Here is a 16,192-nt window from a genome sequence, read left to right as displayed (position 1 = left end):
GCACAGGAAGTCATTACATAAAGGGGAAAATATGCAATGGCCAGTACCAAGCAGTTGTGTGGTTCTAAACTCAGGATCTGACATACTGAAGTGTTTGCATAACTGCACACCATTGCGTGTGTCAGCCTTTCTTCATAGAGGTACTACCTTTATACAGGTTTGTTAAATACGCAATTAATAGTGTTGTGTAAATCTCTGAAATTACAGTTGAGATTCCCCAGAAAAATGAGCTTCTGCAATCAGTGATGTAAGAGAAGAACAAAACTTCCACTATAATTATGGTTGAAATACTTAGAAGTGGTCAAACAAATCTTAATTTACAATTTATGCAAGTTAACCAATTTAAACCTTGCCAAGAAAGGTCGGGAAACCAGACTTAATCTTCCCAGTGTTTTCATGTTGGTCCATTATCTGAATCTGGAGTGGTATAATCTTGAGTTATCACACTGCTATACCTCTAGACATCTTTCCTACTGTATGCAAATATCTGTAGGGAACAATTAGCCCCAGTGATATCTTAGCTCTCTCTTCCTTGCTTCTATTTTATCTCTGGGGAAGAACTCTGCAATGGACTAAAACTTTAGCTCTACTGTAATGATTCTAAGGTTATTATTCTGTCCTCTTTTATGAATCATCAAGTTCTGGCACAATTGGCAGATCACATGAAGACCATACTGCAATGATAGGATTTGTAATGATGGTTTCAAGAAGTATCAAGTTTGCACACAACAACTTCAATCAACCTCTCAGAATTTAGCAGCCTTGGTGTTGGGATACACATATGAACCTCAGACTTTCCACTATCACATTTTAATGTCATCAATTACACTAACAATACAGAGAAGAAACAATCTCATGCTCTCAAGAAAGCCACCCAATAGCTTAACTTTTGGTGCAAAATCCTAGAAATCATACTATTTGATAATAGTCTTTATGTTTTTAGTTATTTATCTTTTTTTTTTTTTTTGAGACAGTCTCACTCTGTCACCCAGGTTAGAGTGCCATGGCTTCAGCCTAGCTCATAGCAACCTCAAACTCTAGGGCTCAAGCAATCCTCCTGCCTCAGCCTCCCAAGTAGCTGAGACTAGAGGCATGCCACCACACCTGGCTAATTTTTTCTATTTTTAGTAGAGATGGGGCTCTTACTCATGCTCAAGCTGGTCTTGAACTCCTAACCTCATGTGATCCTTCCATCTTGGCCTCCCAGCATGTAGGATTACAAGCATGAGCCATTGTACGGGCCCGATAATGATCTTTAATATAGCTAGATTCTAATTTTTAAATAGGTGTTTTTGATCAACAATGTTTGTCACACTGCAAAGGAATTTCACCCCGACGCTACCATTTTAATGAAAATATTTTAGAGATAAATTATATATTTTATAGACATACAATATAGTATATATGCATATATATGCAATATAGTATATATGCATATATATATTTATATGTATATATAAAAAGGAGGTTCATAATCTTTTAATGCAGATATATGTATATGGACTGAATGTTTGTGCATGCACACAGAAAGAGTATGACCACTGACTTTTTATTGTTGGAAAAGCAAGTCCCAAACAAAAAATTGAGCTGAAATTGTTTGGAATAAAGGTGAAACAAGATGTGAACTAATTTTTTTTTTTTTTACTACAATGACACCAAGGACACCTTGCAAATATTTTTCTAATGTAATTTGGACAAAGCTTTAGTGAATCCTTTCTCCTTTAGTTCTCCCTATTTTTGTTTCTTCTTAGTAAAAATGGACAAAATAATGGACAAAGACAAGTAACGTGGTCTCACTGTAGTGTAAAATAGACCTAGGTTCGAATTCATCTCCACCATTGACCGGCACTAGACTTTGGTCAAGGGCTTCCTTCTTCTCCACTGTCAAATGAGAATGAGAATTACCTCACAGGTCTATTGTAAGGATTAATCACAGGGACATAAAGTCTAAGCATTACACCTGGTACATAAAAGGCCCTCCACTTCAGAAAGAGTAAAAAAAAAAAAAAAAATTAAAGCAAGCTTTGCCTAGATTAGGTAAAATTGAGAGAGTAATGGGGATATTTTCCCAGTAGGTAGACTGAAATGTGTATCTACTTGGTCACCTAGCACAACACATAAATATATAAATCAATAAAGCTTTCAAAAGTACATCATTTGAGTTTGGAGCAAAGGACAGGACAATTTTTCCGGTTGAATGGTCTTTCAGTCAATGTTAAGGTTGATCATTTAATCTCGGAAAATCCAGAAAATCCAACAGCTAAATATCTCACCTACACCCTAATTCAGTTCTTTGGGGTCTGTGTGGCTCTTTGTGTTACTCTGCAATCTGTTCCACCTGCACCTTAATAGGTGGTCGAGGCAGAGCCGAGTCCCAAAACTTCACTTTGGAATGTTCTGCCCTTTTAGGCGCAAAAAGAAAGTGTTTAGATTTAATGGTTTTATGGCCCATCAAATCCTGTGTGGTAGCCTCTAATTGCATCCAGGAGCTGGAATTTCTTTTAAACTTTTTTTTTTGACAGTTTAATAAGAATTTGCTAATACGCTGAGCATTCCTGGAACGCATTAGGTAGGTTTTAATTTTTCTCTATATGAGGTCCCAGCACTCCCTCATGTGGTGTTTGTCTACATAACAAGTCAGAAGCCAAAGGATAGATGAATATTTAATCTCTTTTCCTCTTTATTTCTGATTTCTCATGTTTAAAAGGAGGAAAAAGAAGCTCATGTAGATTCATGGAAGATGAAGTAAAATTTTATTATAGTCACTATGCAAAAAACATGAAAGATTTCCAGGATAATGTTCTTAAAGCATCAATTGTCAGAGTAAAGCATTTTATTAATCAGTTCTTTGAGAAGTCAGAGATCCTATACTGGTCTTGCAAGATTGAAATTTAACATAATGACACCATTTATTTATATACTCCTAGTATTTACGTTTATCTTGTCACTTCCTTCAATATGTTATTTGTAGAAATGATTCTGTAGTCTCCCCCTGACGAATATAAAGAACACTCAAAAAAAATAATAATCTATTAGAGTTTCAAATGGGTATGCCATTATAAGTAGAGGCACTTATAAGATTGCATGACAAACTGCCCTTCATCTGGTGTTTTCCAGTTATTTTCCTTCCACTTTAAAAGAGCTTTAGGAATTTTAATTCTTGTTTGTTTGTAACTCAAGACTTTTTTAATGCTCCTAAATTTTCTAAACAGCTCATATTTCCTAATAATTTCATTTTCTGTAACTTATTTCATCTTTTCAAAGTTAAAAGGTTAAAACTATTAAAACATAGATGTTTGCAATTAATATTCTAAGACTATGGTATAGGGATTCCCTTAGGGTTCTTGCTGCAGTTAATGACTTTTGGAAATATCAGTAACTGTCATATTATAGACAGTATTGCCTACATGATTAATAATATGAGCAAGATATTTAACCTCTCCAAGGCTAAGTTTCCACACCCACAAGGCTTAGCGAAAGATCCTCAGGCTCTGGGCTCATTTTAAGTTGGTTGTAAGGGATAGATGAGATGAAAAAGTCAAATTGCCTGATGCACATTAACTACTTAATAAATGTTGATTATCATTATTTTTCACAAGATTTTGAAATATCATTTTCTAAGTTCATGCAGCATTTATTAAACACCTATTTGTGTTTTCAGCAAGATCCAGGGACTTTTCCTTCCTCTTCTATATTCCAAGATTGCAGTATGAGAAATGGAAATCAAATGAACACAAAGGCTGACATAAAGTGTAGTGGAAAGAAGTGGGATTTCAGAAACACAAGAAAGGTCAGCTCAGTGCTTAGAATTATTTGTCTCTCTTTCTGTATTTGACAAAATATTAAATGGGAACAAAACCATTTATTTATATACTAAAAAAATTGTAAAGGTCATCCACTCCTGTTGGGAATTTTCTGATTTTGTTTTTGGAGTTGCTTTCTCATTGTGGAGGGATTTTTTTCTTCTTTGTTTTTTGACTTAGCAGAAAACACTTTCTTTAAAGAGCTCTTCATCTGAAGCCCAACATAAGCAGCCGTATGCACAGTGTCACACCTAAATTCGCTAATATCCCTAGAAACAACCGCAGCCCCCTTGGCACATGGTATGCAAACCAATGATCTTGCTTAAGCAGCTCACTCTATCAATGAGGAAACATAATCCCAGAGAGTGACAATATCCTGCCATAAGAAGTGAAACTAGCTAGCAGTGAATTTCCACATAAATCAGATGTCCCAGCTGGACAGTCCAGGGGACACTTGCAGCCCACAAAAGTGTTTGCTTTGGCCCACATCTTGTTGCCCTAAACAATGTTTTAGGGAATTTTGATTTATTTGCCAACATTTAAAAACCAGAATATTGTACATAAAAATCAGGATGTCTGGCTTCTCTTAAAATTTGTGAAGCTTTAGAAAGCTCACATCCTCACTCCCTTGGGTGAGCAAGAGCTAAGATGTGTCCGTGCCCTTTGGATGGAACACGCCATCTCAGGCTTGCTGTAGTGTCCACCCTGAGCCTCCACTGTTATTTTCTTAACTGCATCCCTCTTTGGACATTCACATTACAAGCCTGGCCTTCAAAGGCATTTTTGAGATTCCTGCATAAAGCTTAAAACAAAAATATTTTTAGCAAAAAAAAACCAAAAAACTTTCATTTCCACTTAGGTAGACATGGAGTGTCCTTTTCTGAAGATGAGTTTTTATGTGAAAAAAAGATTGGGGGACTTTGGGCTCTGAGGGGGAGGGGGCAATAAAAGTGTGTATGTCCTATTTCTGTAAGCTTCGCTAACATTTATTTCATGAATCCTCACAAGAAACCCTGGAGGTAAGAGTTCCTATTCTTCTAGGGTTACCAGATTGAGCAAACATACAGAACACTGAGTTACAAATGATTTGTTGTTTACCTGAAATTCAACTATGACTGGCCCATTGCGTTTTATTTGGCAACCTTATATCCATCACCATTTTGAAAGGAAAATAGTGTAGCTTCATTGGTCTCTCTGCAACCACACAGTAGTGTAAAAGAGCGCAGTTCTGTCCTTTGGCCCAGTTCGTACAGGGCTTGTGCCTCATTATGGTGAAAGGAGAGGCAGAAGTGCCCATGAAGTCAGGCTCTGTGAGGAAATCTGGAGAGTCGACTGGGACTATGTGAGACTGTGTGAGATAAAGTGAGACTATGGTGCCATGGCCACTTTCGGAATTTTCTGGAGGCCCATTCTAATTACTCAGGCCAGACCATTGTCTGTGGACTCAAATGCCTTTCACTTACTCTCACTGACCGTGCTGATGGGGACACTTCTCCAGAGAGATTGCTAACCACCTTCTGTCTTCTGAACTTGGCCCCAACTTCTCTTCCTTTCTAGAGGCTAAGTCCCTAGAAATGGGAAAACACGGATGCCAGATAATTAGGAAGGTAGCAGCAACCACAACAACAAAAATGCTCCAGAACAACTTCCCTAGATTTTCCAAGGATCAGACTTGCTTGAGAGGATTTCCATATGCTTTCTGGGAATGATGCAATCAATCAAAAAATACCTTCATTTTCTGAAAGAAAAGTAATGTTTTCATGCTCTTGCTTAAATTTGCCTGTGGTTACCTCTACAGCCTTCAGTGAGCTATTTATTACCCTGGTTTGCACACCTCCAGAAGCCAACGATGACACAAAGATGTGAGAGCAAGTCCTTTTATTTGGAAATGATCTCAAGATGAGTGGAAGGAATGGAGAAGTGAGAGAGGCAGGAGAAGGCAGCCAATAAAGGAGCGCCTGTCAAGGGGAAGGTAAATCCTGTGGGCAACTGGGGCTCAACCCTTCTAGCAAACACTGGAAAAGGATTCAGTTACCCTGATCAAAGCGAGTTGAGGTATTTATCCTCCAACTACTGCACATCATTGGCTGAGGGACCCACTGCCACTTGCCCACTCCCAACTCACCTATATGTGGGCTCCTGTTGCCAGAGAAACTGTCAGGGGAAAAGTGGCAGGTTCTAACAGAAAGGGGAAGTGGCGAGGGGATATATCCAGGGTACCAATAGCATCTGTTCCAGACATTACTTCTTTCCTTCCACGTGACCCGTTATTCCACAACCAAACCCACCAACCAAGGACTACTCTTTGTTACGAGTTAATGGCCGTTGGCTCACAGGATACATCTAGATATTAAATAGGCAACAACCCATAGATAGTCATTGGAACATAGACAAAAAGCTCAAGAGTGTTGAAATCCTTGAGAGAGGTTCCTAGTACAAATGCGGAATATAAACTGATGTTGCTGCCATGAGCAGAACATGATAGAGGATTTGAGAGGCTTAACAGCAACGTGTGTAACCTTTCATTGCCATCCCCAGTTCCTCTGTCACCTGAATGTCACTACGACCTCCTTGTTCTGCCAGTTCCACGTTATCTATTGTGTATTTCACTTTCTGGGGGCCTATTTTGCTTGGACCTAAAACTATAAGTTAATTATTTCTAGGGGAGTGTCATGAGCTTCTCTTCATGACACTTTACAGGATTTCCTGGAAATTAAAGGCAGCACCAAGTGGTTGGGAGCCCAGATGCTAGAGACAGAATGCCTGGGTCTCTGTCATTTATGAATTGCTGCATGACCCCGGGCAAGCTACTCATCTGGCATGTTGTGCCTAAGTGTCTCATGTGTAAAATAGGCTCAATAATATGGCCTATCCCTTTGAGCCGCTCCGAGGATTCCATGCTTTAATGCTTATAATGAACATAGAATGGGTCCCAGAACACAGTCATTGCTTTGTAAGTGTTTGTTAAATAAATCTAAAGGGATGAGATCCTAATAGGCATTTAATATTCCCCCTTGGTTAGTGCTGGGAAAAACAATGCTGTATAAATGAGTCCTGCCTGGGCTATCACATCATAATTTCTAAGTAAGCGTCCTTCTCCTCTTTCTGCCCAGCCCAACACCACCAAGAATAAGCCGCAGTGGTCTCAAAACCATCAGAAGTGAGTTGGAGAGTAAACCTTGTCATTGACTAGCTAGGAAAACCTGCTTTCTCTGGAATGCTAGCCATTTGCCCACATAATGGGGATCTGTAAAATATAAAATAAACTAATATATGTAGAAATAATTTGCTTGCTGCATGGTGTCTTACCAGGTGAGCTCTGTTTACTGCCTTCTCTGCTTCCTTCCCTCATTTCCATTCAAAGAATAGTTCATAAATATGGACCAAAAATCAGAAGAATATAAAGCCAGGAATAATCTCATCGCACATAAAAAAGTTTGTAAACTGCAGTTAGCATCTTGGTCTTTAAAACTAAGTATATTTTAGGATCTATGAATATATATTATTTGTAATTGCTTTTTAAAAATATTATTGTAAAGTCTTTCTATGCCATTATACTCCTTCTATGATATAGTTTTTAAAATTTTATGCTATATTTAATGTACCCTACTTTTTGTAACCTATCTCCAATAATAGGACATTTGGTTGTTTCGGTTTTATTTCCTAATGTTTCTCCTGTTAAAAATAACAAAGGCATGAAAATCCTTGCAGAAAAGTCTTTCCTCAAAAATCATAATTATTTCTTTGGAAATTTTAGAAGAGATTTACAGCATCACATGAAATTCACAGTTTTAGAGCTTTGGTATAGGGTGCCAAATTATTTTTTAGAAAGATTGTTTCAATTTATACTTTACCCATAAGTGTTTGAAAAATGCACATTTCCCCCAATATAATCATACTATATAATCTTAAAATAATAATTTTATATCCACCAAATAAAATATGTCGTTATAATTTACATTTCTTTGCTTACTAATGAAACTGAATAATTTTCTTGTGTTTATTGGCCATTTTATGTATCCATTTGTGAATTTCCTATTTATATCTTTTTCTCACTTATATGTTTTTATCCCTTTTGGATCATATATTATTTTAATTCAAATATAAAGGCTTTTTACATAAAAAGGATATTAACTCTTTACAGTCTCATATATTTTTCAGTGTTTTTCAGTTTGTCATTTGCTTTCAATTTTTATAGAAATGTGAGAACACTTAAATTTTAGTGTTTTTTTATGTTCATTAGTTTGCTTTTATTTTAATCATTGTTGCCCTATAGCAACATGCCTATAAAGGCCTTTCTTATCCCAACTTTAAATAGATATATACCCACTTAGTATTTTCCTTGTTCTTCTTTTTCTTCTTTTTTTCTTCTCCTGCATATGTTTCAGGATTACCATAGACAGATGGCTGAAGACCCAAAGCTAAGTATCTGTGTATGGTCCTGGAATTAAAGAAGCTACCAGCCTCTGACCTAAGTCTATCCAGCAAAACCTCATTGTACCATTCTGATGTCCCTGGCAAAATTTTGTGTTAGACATTTCAAGAAGGAAGGCAAATTCACAAGATCCTTAATTCTTAAAACTGAAATACTTTAAAATAGTATTTAGTTCATGCTCTTTTGATCTGCATTTCCTGCCCTGCTTAGCATGAAAAGAATTCATTACTAACTGTAATAAGAGTTTCTGAAGCAGAATTCGGGGAGAGTTATTACTATGCATAACCTTTCAAATGCTCATAGTTGCTAGGAAACTGGAAAGTTAATAAATTAGCCCTAATAAGAGATTTCTTTCCATCATATTTGAGTTTCACATCACTCCTTACTAAGGCAGCTGGAAATGCTCTATTGGGAATATAACTCATCCATTAAAAAGAGTCATGATCCAAAACCATGGAAGAAAACAACCAACCAGGTTACTACATTTGCTCTTTCACTGTGGGAACACTTTGGCTTAGTAGAAGCAGAAAGGCTTTGTGATAAGGTGGTCATAAAGTTGAATCTGGTTTCTGTGACTACCTGGCTACCTTGGGTTCGTCCATTTTTCAGATCTCCATTTCTGGAGATGCTGATATTAATATTCATAATAGGACAGTTCCTGAGCCACTATTCTGTTCCAGGCACTTTGTATGTGTGAACTCATTCAATCCTCACAGTAACCCAATGAGGTAGGTACTATTTTTAATCCCCATTTTATAGCTGAGGAAATCAAGGCACAGAAAGAGTAGAAAGTAGAGAAGCAGGACATGAAATAGGCATTTCAATAGTAGAGTTAATGAGCTTAATTTTTCTGAGTGTACAAAGATCCAGGGAAGCATTTGCTTGGTGCGTACAGAGAAGGAAGTTGCTAAATGTTAGCCCCCTTCTGTCGCTTTGGCGAGGACCCTCTTCCTACCTCGCACAGTTGCAACTTCCCCATCCTCATGAGCCATGCACTGCATGGCAGTAGCCCCCACACATATGGGCATGCTGACCCTCTGTCCTAGAACAGAAGTGGACAGGTCTATTTCAGCAACATTCCGGAGCATCCGTGGATACAGCTTCCATCTAGAAGGAAAAAAAAAGTTTTAGAATTTCAAAAACATTATCAGAGCTTTAATATTATATTTTAGTTAAAAAGAAAAAAAGATACTGTTTTTTCCCATCAAGCAAATTATTTTTTAAAGCTAAAGAAAAAAGAGGCAATGTTAATGTTTGTTAGGATAGAAAGTTAAAATAAGATCACAATGATATTCTCAAGCAATTTATTTTATTAAACTACAATTAACATACAGTAGATGTCACTGCTTCTTAGTACCAAAAAAGAGAGAAAAAAAAAAAAAACATACAGTAGAATTCACCCACTTTAGCGTATAGCTTTGTAAGTTTTGACCAATGCATATGATGTTTTAACTGCCACAACAATCAAGATCAAGAAATGTTCAAACATACCCAAAAATGTCTTCATTTTCTTTTGTCGTGAAATTCTCCCCAGTTCAATCCCCTGACAACCACTGATATTTTTATTTATTTATTTTTTTTTTGGCCTGATAACTTTGCTTTGCAAGAATATTATTGAAACAGATACATGCAATATGCAACCTTTTGAGTCTGGCGTCTTTCACTTAGCATAATCCGTTGCATATTGTTGCATTTATCAGTAGTTTGTTTCCTTTGGTTGAGGAATTGTTACCATTGTACAAGGGTACCACCATTTGTTTGTCCATTCCCAGGCTAAAGAACATTTGGAATATTTCCAGTTTGGAGTGATTATAAATAAAGCTACTACAAACATTCACTTGCAGGTTTTTGTGTGGACATAGTTTTCATTTCAGTTCCCACAAGCCATTTTGAAGATGGTACACAAACACCCAGAGGGTAGATTACAGTTGAAGAAGAGAAGATATGTCTACTTTGTCTTCTTTTTATATGATAGGCAGTAGCTTAAGGCAATTACTTTGAAAATTACAATTTGGTTTCTTCAAAATCCTTGCGCTCTATGCTGTATTCATTGAAGTATGATAATAAATGAAGATTTTTTTTTAGTTTGATTGAACATTTTCCTCAAAAATGTTATTTAACAGGAACTGAATTTTTTAAAGAGTTTTTGACTCCTAAAAATTATTCTAAATGACTTTTTCTGTGATTCTTCTGTGGTGGAATGAAAAGTACCAGTAAACCAACAACCAAAAATTCAGTAGTAAAATTTACAGGAGAACTAATTCTCTTTCCTCACAGGAAAATTTATGTCTCCTATTTGTTGGAGTTTATTATTCTCCTCATTAGTGCTGTTTAAAACTGAAGAAAATACAACCTTATTTCTAATATGCATTAGTATAATAAACGTGTTGTATAGACACACATAGCATCCCTAACCAACACTCACCTTTCACCACCTAGATTTAACTCTGTTTCCAGAGAGATCAAAATTTTTTAGTAAATATAGTGATGTATTATTTAGTAATGGAGTAACCCAAAAAAAGTCCTTAATTGAAGCACACTTCCTGGAACAGAAGACGAAATTCTGCCTTCGTGTTGCTTTGTGGAGTAGCTCAGGGTCTGTAATCTAACCCCTCCTCGTATAATAAAGTAAAAACATCCAGTCCCTGAAAAGCATAATAAAGAAGTTTTACTGTGTGATTTCTATGCTATTCCTTTGAACATCATAATTGTCATTATTTTATGTCACACCACATGCTCCGTTGCTGGAAGTCTTTTCTTTTCGACTGACCCTCACAGCATGGTTCTTTGATCTCCATTTTGAAGGGAGAGAAGCAGAAGCCTTGAAGAGAGTTTTTATTACCAATCATCTCTAAGTGTGTTATTAGAACGAGAGAAAACGATTTTAATAGCAGCCATCGGCATGCCAGCCTTGGAAGGCATTAATATTTACTTAGAGCTGGAGGAACAATGAAAGCTTTTATGAAGAGAACACACAAAGCTACAGGGCCCCAGCTGTGTGTGTGTGTGTGTGTGTGCGTGTGTGCGTGTGTGTGTGCGTGTGTGTGTGTGTGTGTGTGTGTGTGTGTGTGTGTGTGTGTGTGTGCGCGCGCGCGCAATAACAGAGACATTTTTAAATCTCAAACTCTCATTTATAAGACAAGGCTGCATCCTTCTATCCCCAGACAGTAGTTTGACGTTTGTCCACGTGGTGGCGCAGTCACTTTACTATAAATTGTGCGCTCTTGCTTTCCCGTAAAACACTATTTTCTGCTCGGAGAATATTACAGAGACTTATCTACCAATGCACAAAATGGAATTCCTAGACAAAATTAGATAAAAAAAAATCAATGGCAGTAGAAAACGTATGTTCTCTAAAGAATCCTCCATGTTTTGATATTTTTCAAATAGCAATTACAATAACCTTATCAGATAATTCAATAGCAGCTTTTTACTCCAAATTTAAGTAACTTTCCCACAATCATACATAAAATAGTAGCTCACTTTAACTTTGGAGTGTGCTATAATGGAGCCTCCACTTTGGAAAAGGGATATGAAGATTGGCAAACACTTGAACCAATTAAATAATACACCTCAAATTTAACTTATCAAAAAATCAGGTGATAGGCACACTCCCTGTGAAGTAGCTACTCTGTTGAAGGAAGACACTCACACATCAGCCAGCTTTAAAACTTTGTGCTGTTTTTTAATCCCACCAACTGAACACAGTGAATTAAAGCTTTGTCAGTTTTTGTCCTGTCCCGAAGTTACTCAGTACACACGTAGGATGGGAATACTCACTCAAGTACCATGTAATTCACATAAGGCATGAGGCACTTTGCAGTTCACAACTTGGAAGTCACCAAGCCTTCTATACCTCAAGAAGTTTCTAGAATTTCTAGGTTTGCAGAGGTGGTCAGTCTGCTTTGCCTCACCCCTTCACTCCAATTTGCTCCAAATTGCATTCCAATATTCTCTACATTAATTTTTTATCCTAAATATTTAAAGCATATAAAACAAAGAGCACCTATTCACCTGTTATGGATACTAGCTGAATGATTTTGTAACATTTATGCCTATGAGAAGAGTACTGAAAATGTCACTAAAAGTTGATATTGCTTCTCAAATATTAAAGTGAGAGAATAATATCCCTTCTATCCATTGGTTGTTTAAAAGAAAACAACAAGGCCGGGCGCGGTGGCTCACGCCTGTAATCCTAGCACTTTGGGAGGCCGAGGCGGGCGGATTGCTCAAGGTCAGGAGTTCGAAACCAGCCTGAGCGAGACCCCGTCTCTACCAAAAATAGAAAGATATTAATTGACCAACTAAAAATATATATACAAAAAATTGGCCGGGCATGGTGGCACATGCCTGTAGTCCCAGCTACTCGGGAGGCTGAGGCAGGAGGATCGCTTGAGCCCAGGAGATTGAGGTTGCTGTGAGCGAGGCTGACGCCATGGCACTCACTCTAGCCTGGGCAACAAAGTGAGACTCTGTCTCAAAAAAAAAAAAATAAATAAAAATAAATAAATAAATAAATAAAAGAAAACAACACAATTTTCAGAGTCAGTGGGTGATGTGGCAGATGAGAGATGAGCTTCATTTTTTGAAATCATGGGGGCTTCTAAATACCTAAATTATAGAATTATTTTTCAGTAATAATTTCAGAAAAAAAAAAAACTCAAAACATGTGCAGACCATAGTTGAAAAGGCTACTTTGAGTTAAGGTGTAAGTAAAACAAAATACTGTTGCTTTTCAAATTAGCCTCAATCAGTTCAGGCCATGCAAAATGTAGCAAGCTGACATTTGCCCTATTTTGTCATATTTGAAACAAGAAATTTTGGTCTTATGGGTGGTTCCATGTTTTTGTCTTTTGGTAATTTTTTTCTTTTGCCACAATAATAATATTAGAGTCTTTAGTTTTATTCAGAAATGTTTCTGAGCAATTTCTGGTTCACATGATTGACTCATATCCCCAGAACTCTGAAATGTGGTTGTCAGAGCTGAGCACAGAGAGATAAAAGCTGTCACTGTGAATGACCTTTTGTTGTACTTGTGGGAAGGAGAGGTGTATACATTTCATTAATGTCTTTGAAAATACCCTGACCTTGTGTCACAATGGGTTAGCTGAGGTTTAGTTGAACTGTTCTTTTCATTTGGATCAGAATGAGAAATTTCAGGTTGATTTCCTTCATGCCAACAACCCAAAGCCAACACAACCCTGGCAGAAAGTCTATTCTTAGTTGCATGTGACCAGCTAGATGATATGGGGTGAGGAATCAAGGGTCAAGTAGCAAGTTACACAGTAAAAGAGGAATTGAGATGTTAGATAAGTAACAGCCCCTAACATTAGTTGCAATAAAATCTCAGGTAGTTGATAAAAACACAAACATACAAAAAAAAAAAAAAAAAAAAATCAGCTGTCTGCCAAAGAAAGTAGATTAATACATTTTTTTTCTTTTAAAGTTAAACAAAAAAGAAAGATCAAAGTTCATGGAAAAGGTAGCATTGCAAACTCATTCTCATTATCTGTGTCCTGTCCCTAAGTTACTCAGTACACACGTAGGATGGGAATACTCACTCTGGTCCCAAATTATTCACATAAGCATGAGGCACTTTGCCAGTTCACAACTTGAAAGTCATCAAGCCTTCTATGTCTCACAAAGCTTCTATTATAGAATTTCTAGGAATGCAGAGGTGGCCCATCTGCTTTGTTGCACCCGTTTGCTCCCTCTCTGAGACCTCCACTGGGCCAAGTGTTTTGAGTCCCTTTCATGCTGTTGGGTCAATCCAACACATTATGGAGGTCAATGTGCATCCAGTGGAATGTCAGCTCCTGTGGATAGGAACTTTGTCTGGTTCATGGTGCTCTCCTCAGCATGTAGTACAGAGTCTAGCCTGTAAGACCCCTAATCAGACTGAGTTAATCAACTAATAGGGAGTGGAGGGGGCACAGGAGTGAGGAAGACTCTATGTAAATGAAATAGGTAGTCACCTGAGCACTGTGACCTGAGCAATGTGGAGACACCAACCTGTAAATCTGTCCAGGGTCTGAAATTTCCTTCTTTCAAATGACCTCTTTGGGTTAAGGAGACCACTCAAAGGCAAACCACATTATTTGGTGAATACAGTTGAAATTGACCCAAGAAAGGGGCATCTCTCAAGAGCAGAAACTTTTAAATGAATCCAAAATATTAACTAATGATCGGAAAAGATCATGCAGAATCTGACACCCCTCTCCTCTTAGCCAACTTTTCCTTCCCATGACTTCCCCAGCATTTGATGAGCTCTTTTGGGTTCCAGGGAAAACCTAAGACAAAGTCAAGGCTCAAAGGGGTTGAGAGAGGTTCTACCCTTCACCCTGTTGCCATTCTCTGATTTGTGGGTGAACCAGTGCTGTCTTTGAGGAGCTGCCTTAGAGCAATTTCATTCCTCCTAATTTACATATAGAAAAGTGATTTGGGATAATTTTATTATAGACTAAAGCAGAAATCAGGAAGGAAAGCCAGTCCTCTCCTGATGCATATTTTCTGCCTTTTTAAAATTGTCCCCCATCAATGAGTACCCACAATAACCATTGCCTTTACTAAGAGCTATAATGTTAGATGGTTAAGGCTGCAAGAGGGTGGTGCAGTGAAGACACTCATCTCCTACTCCAGCAAATAAACCATCTTTATAACTGCTGAAAGACAAACATCTCTTAAAAGTTATTTTATTTCTTGTTTTTATTACAAACAGAAAACATAAACCATGACACCCACCATCTTGTGCTTTGAAGTATGAAAGTCAAGGGAAAACTAATTTAGGAAGAGAAATGAAGCGCTCTGGAGGAGAGATGAAACAGCAAGGTTGAAAGATTAATGCTACATAGACAAATTGAAATCTAAAGTGAAAGTTTAGACAACGGTAATCAAAATGAATGATAACACGCGGAAAGCCAGCAGGATGGGAACATTTGAAGCAACAATCCAATCTGCTTGAACCAGATAAGATGGTTATCTTGCATTTAATGTTGTTTCCTACACCGTGAACATAAACATTCACTGTCATGCTCAGAGAAAAAGAAAATGGAGTCATCAGAATTTATCTCTATGTAGTTAAATTAATTATCATCATATTTCCAAGTGAGGTAACATAGGGTCAGCTATTACAGTCAGTTGTTTAAGATTCCCAGGTTGGAATATTTTTAAACAACTTAAAAGCCAAGATTTCTCACAGCCCCAAGAATTTTTCTACTCTCTACCAAGCACAAAGATAGACAAATAATTCTTCATCAACGTAAAACTAGAATTTATTTTGGTAAATGTCTTTCTGTAATTTTACATCTACAATGTCTTTCTGTAATTTTAAACATAACTTTAAAAAATAGATTTTCTTACCTGGAAAATGCTGCCATATTATCAGCCAAGGTTTCCTGATCATTTGCCCCAGACCTATAATAGTCATAGATAGACTTTTGAAGAGTGGATTTAGCATGTTGCTCATAATCATTGATACAAAGTAGCCGGGGGAGCATTTTCAGTTTGTTGCAACCCCAGATGTTGTTTTGGTTATTTTTCTTCATGCATTGCCTTCTACACTTTGACTGTTCCGTTATTTGTCAATTATTAATAGACTTTTGCCAAAGTTCAGGTTTAGTTCTTTGTTTAGTCAAGTAAGCAAGCATTTTATGCCTAGACTTTTACATTTTATTTGCAGACTATCTGCCAAAGAACAAACAAGTCACAAGAAATTGGGGTTGGGGAGACAGTAGGTGGGGATTAGATGTCTGTCACATTTAAAAAGCAGAGGAATAAGTCAAAAATTAAGGATTTAGAGAAGGACTTGCATGAAACCAATCTTGCCTCAGTTCTGCCTAAGGCTGCTTCTTTCTCATCCTCTTTCCTACCAAGACTTTGATCTGTGCTTGGTACCCAGAAAGGGCTGCCCACTCATTTTCCTTTTATTTTTGGAACATGTACATGTCATGTGAAA

The 16,192-nt window shown here is 37.2% G+C and overlaps 1 protein-coding gene across 1 annotated transcript in view; it reads right to left on the bottom strand.

The window, feature by feature from the left end:
- Positions 1–15,790, bottom strand: part of HAO1 (hydroxyacid oxidase 1) — a 53,222-nt gene extending 37,432 nt beyond the window's left edge. The window contains exons 1-2 of the mRNA XM_012755220.3: positions 15,598–15,790; positions 9,194–9,345 (exon numbers count right to left, since the gene is read on the bottom strand). Of these exons, the coding sequence (XP_012610674.1) occupies positions 9,194–9,345; positions 15,598–15,782 (337 nt within the window). The 5' untranslated portion in view covers positions 15,783–15,790. The remainder of the gene's footprint in view (positions 1–9,193; positions 9,346–15,597) is intronic.
- Positions 15,791–16,192: the final 402 nt, after the last annotated feature.

This window comes from Microcebus murinus, chromosome 16 (assembly GCF_040939455.1).
Source record: "Microcebus murinus isolate Inina chromosome 16, M.murinus_Inina_mat1.0, whole genome shotgun sequence".
Lineage (NCBI taxonomy): Eukaryota > Metazoa > Chordata > Mammalia > Primates > Cheirogaleidae > Microcebus > Microcebus murinus.
The sequence above is the reverse complement of the archived record's forward strand: the minus strand, read 5'-3'. Positions and strand labels throughout refer to the sequence as shown.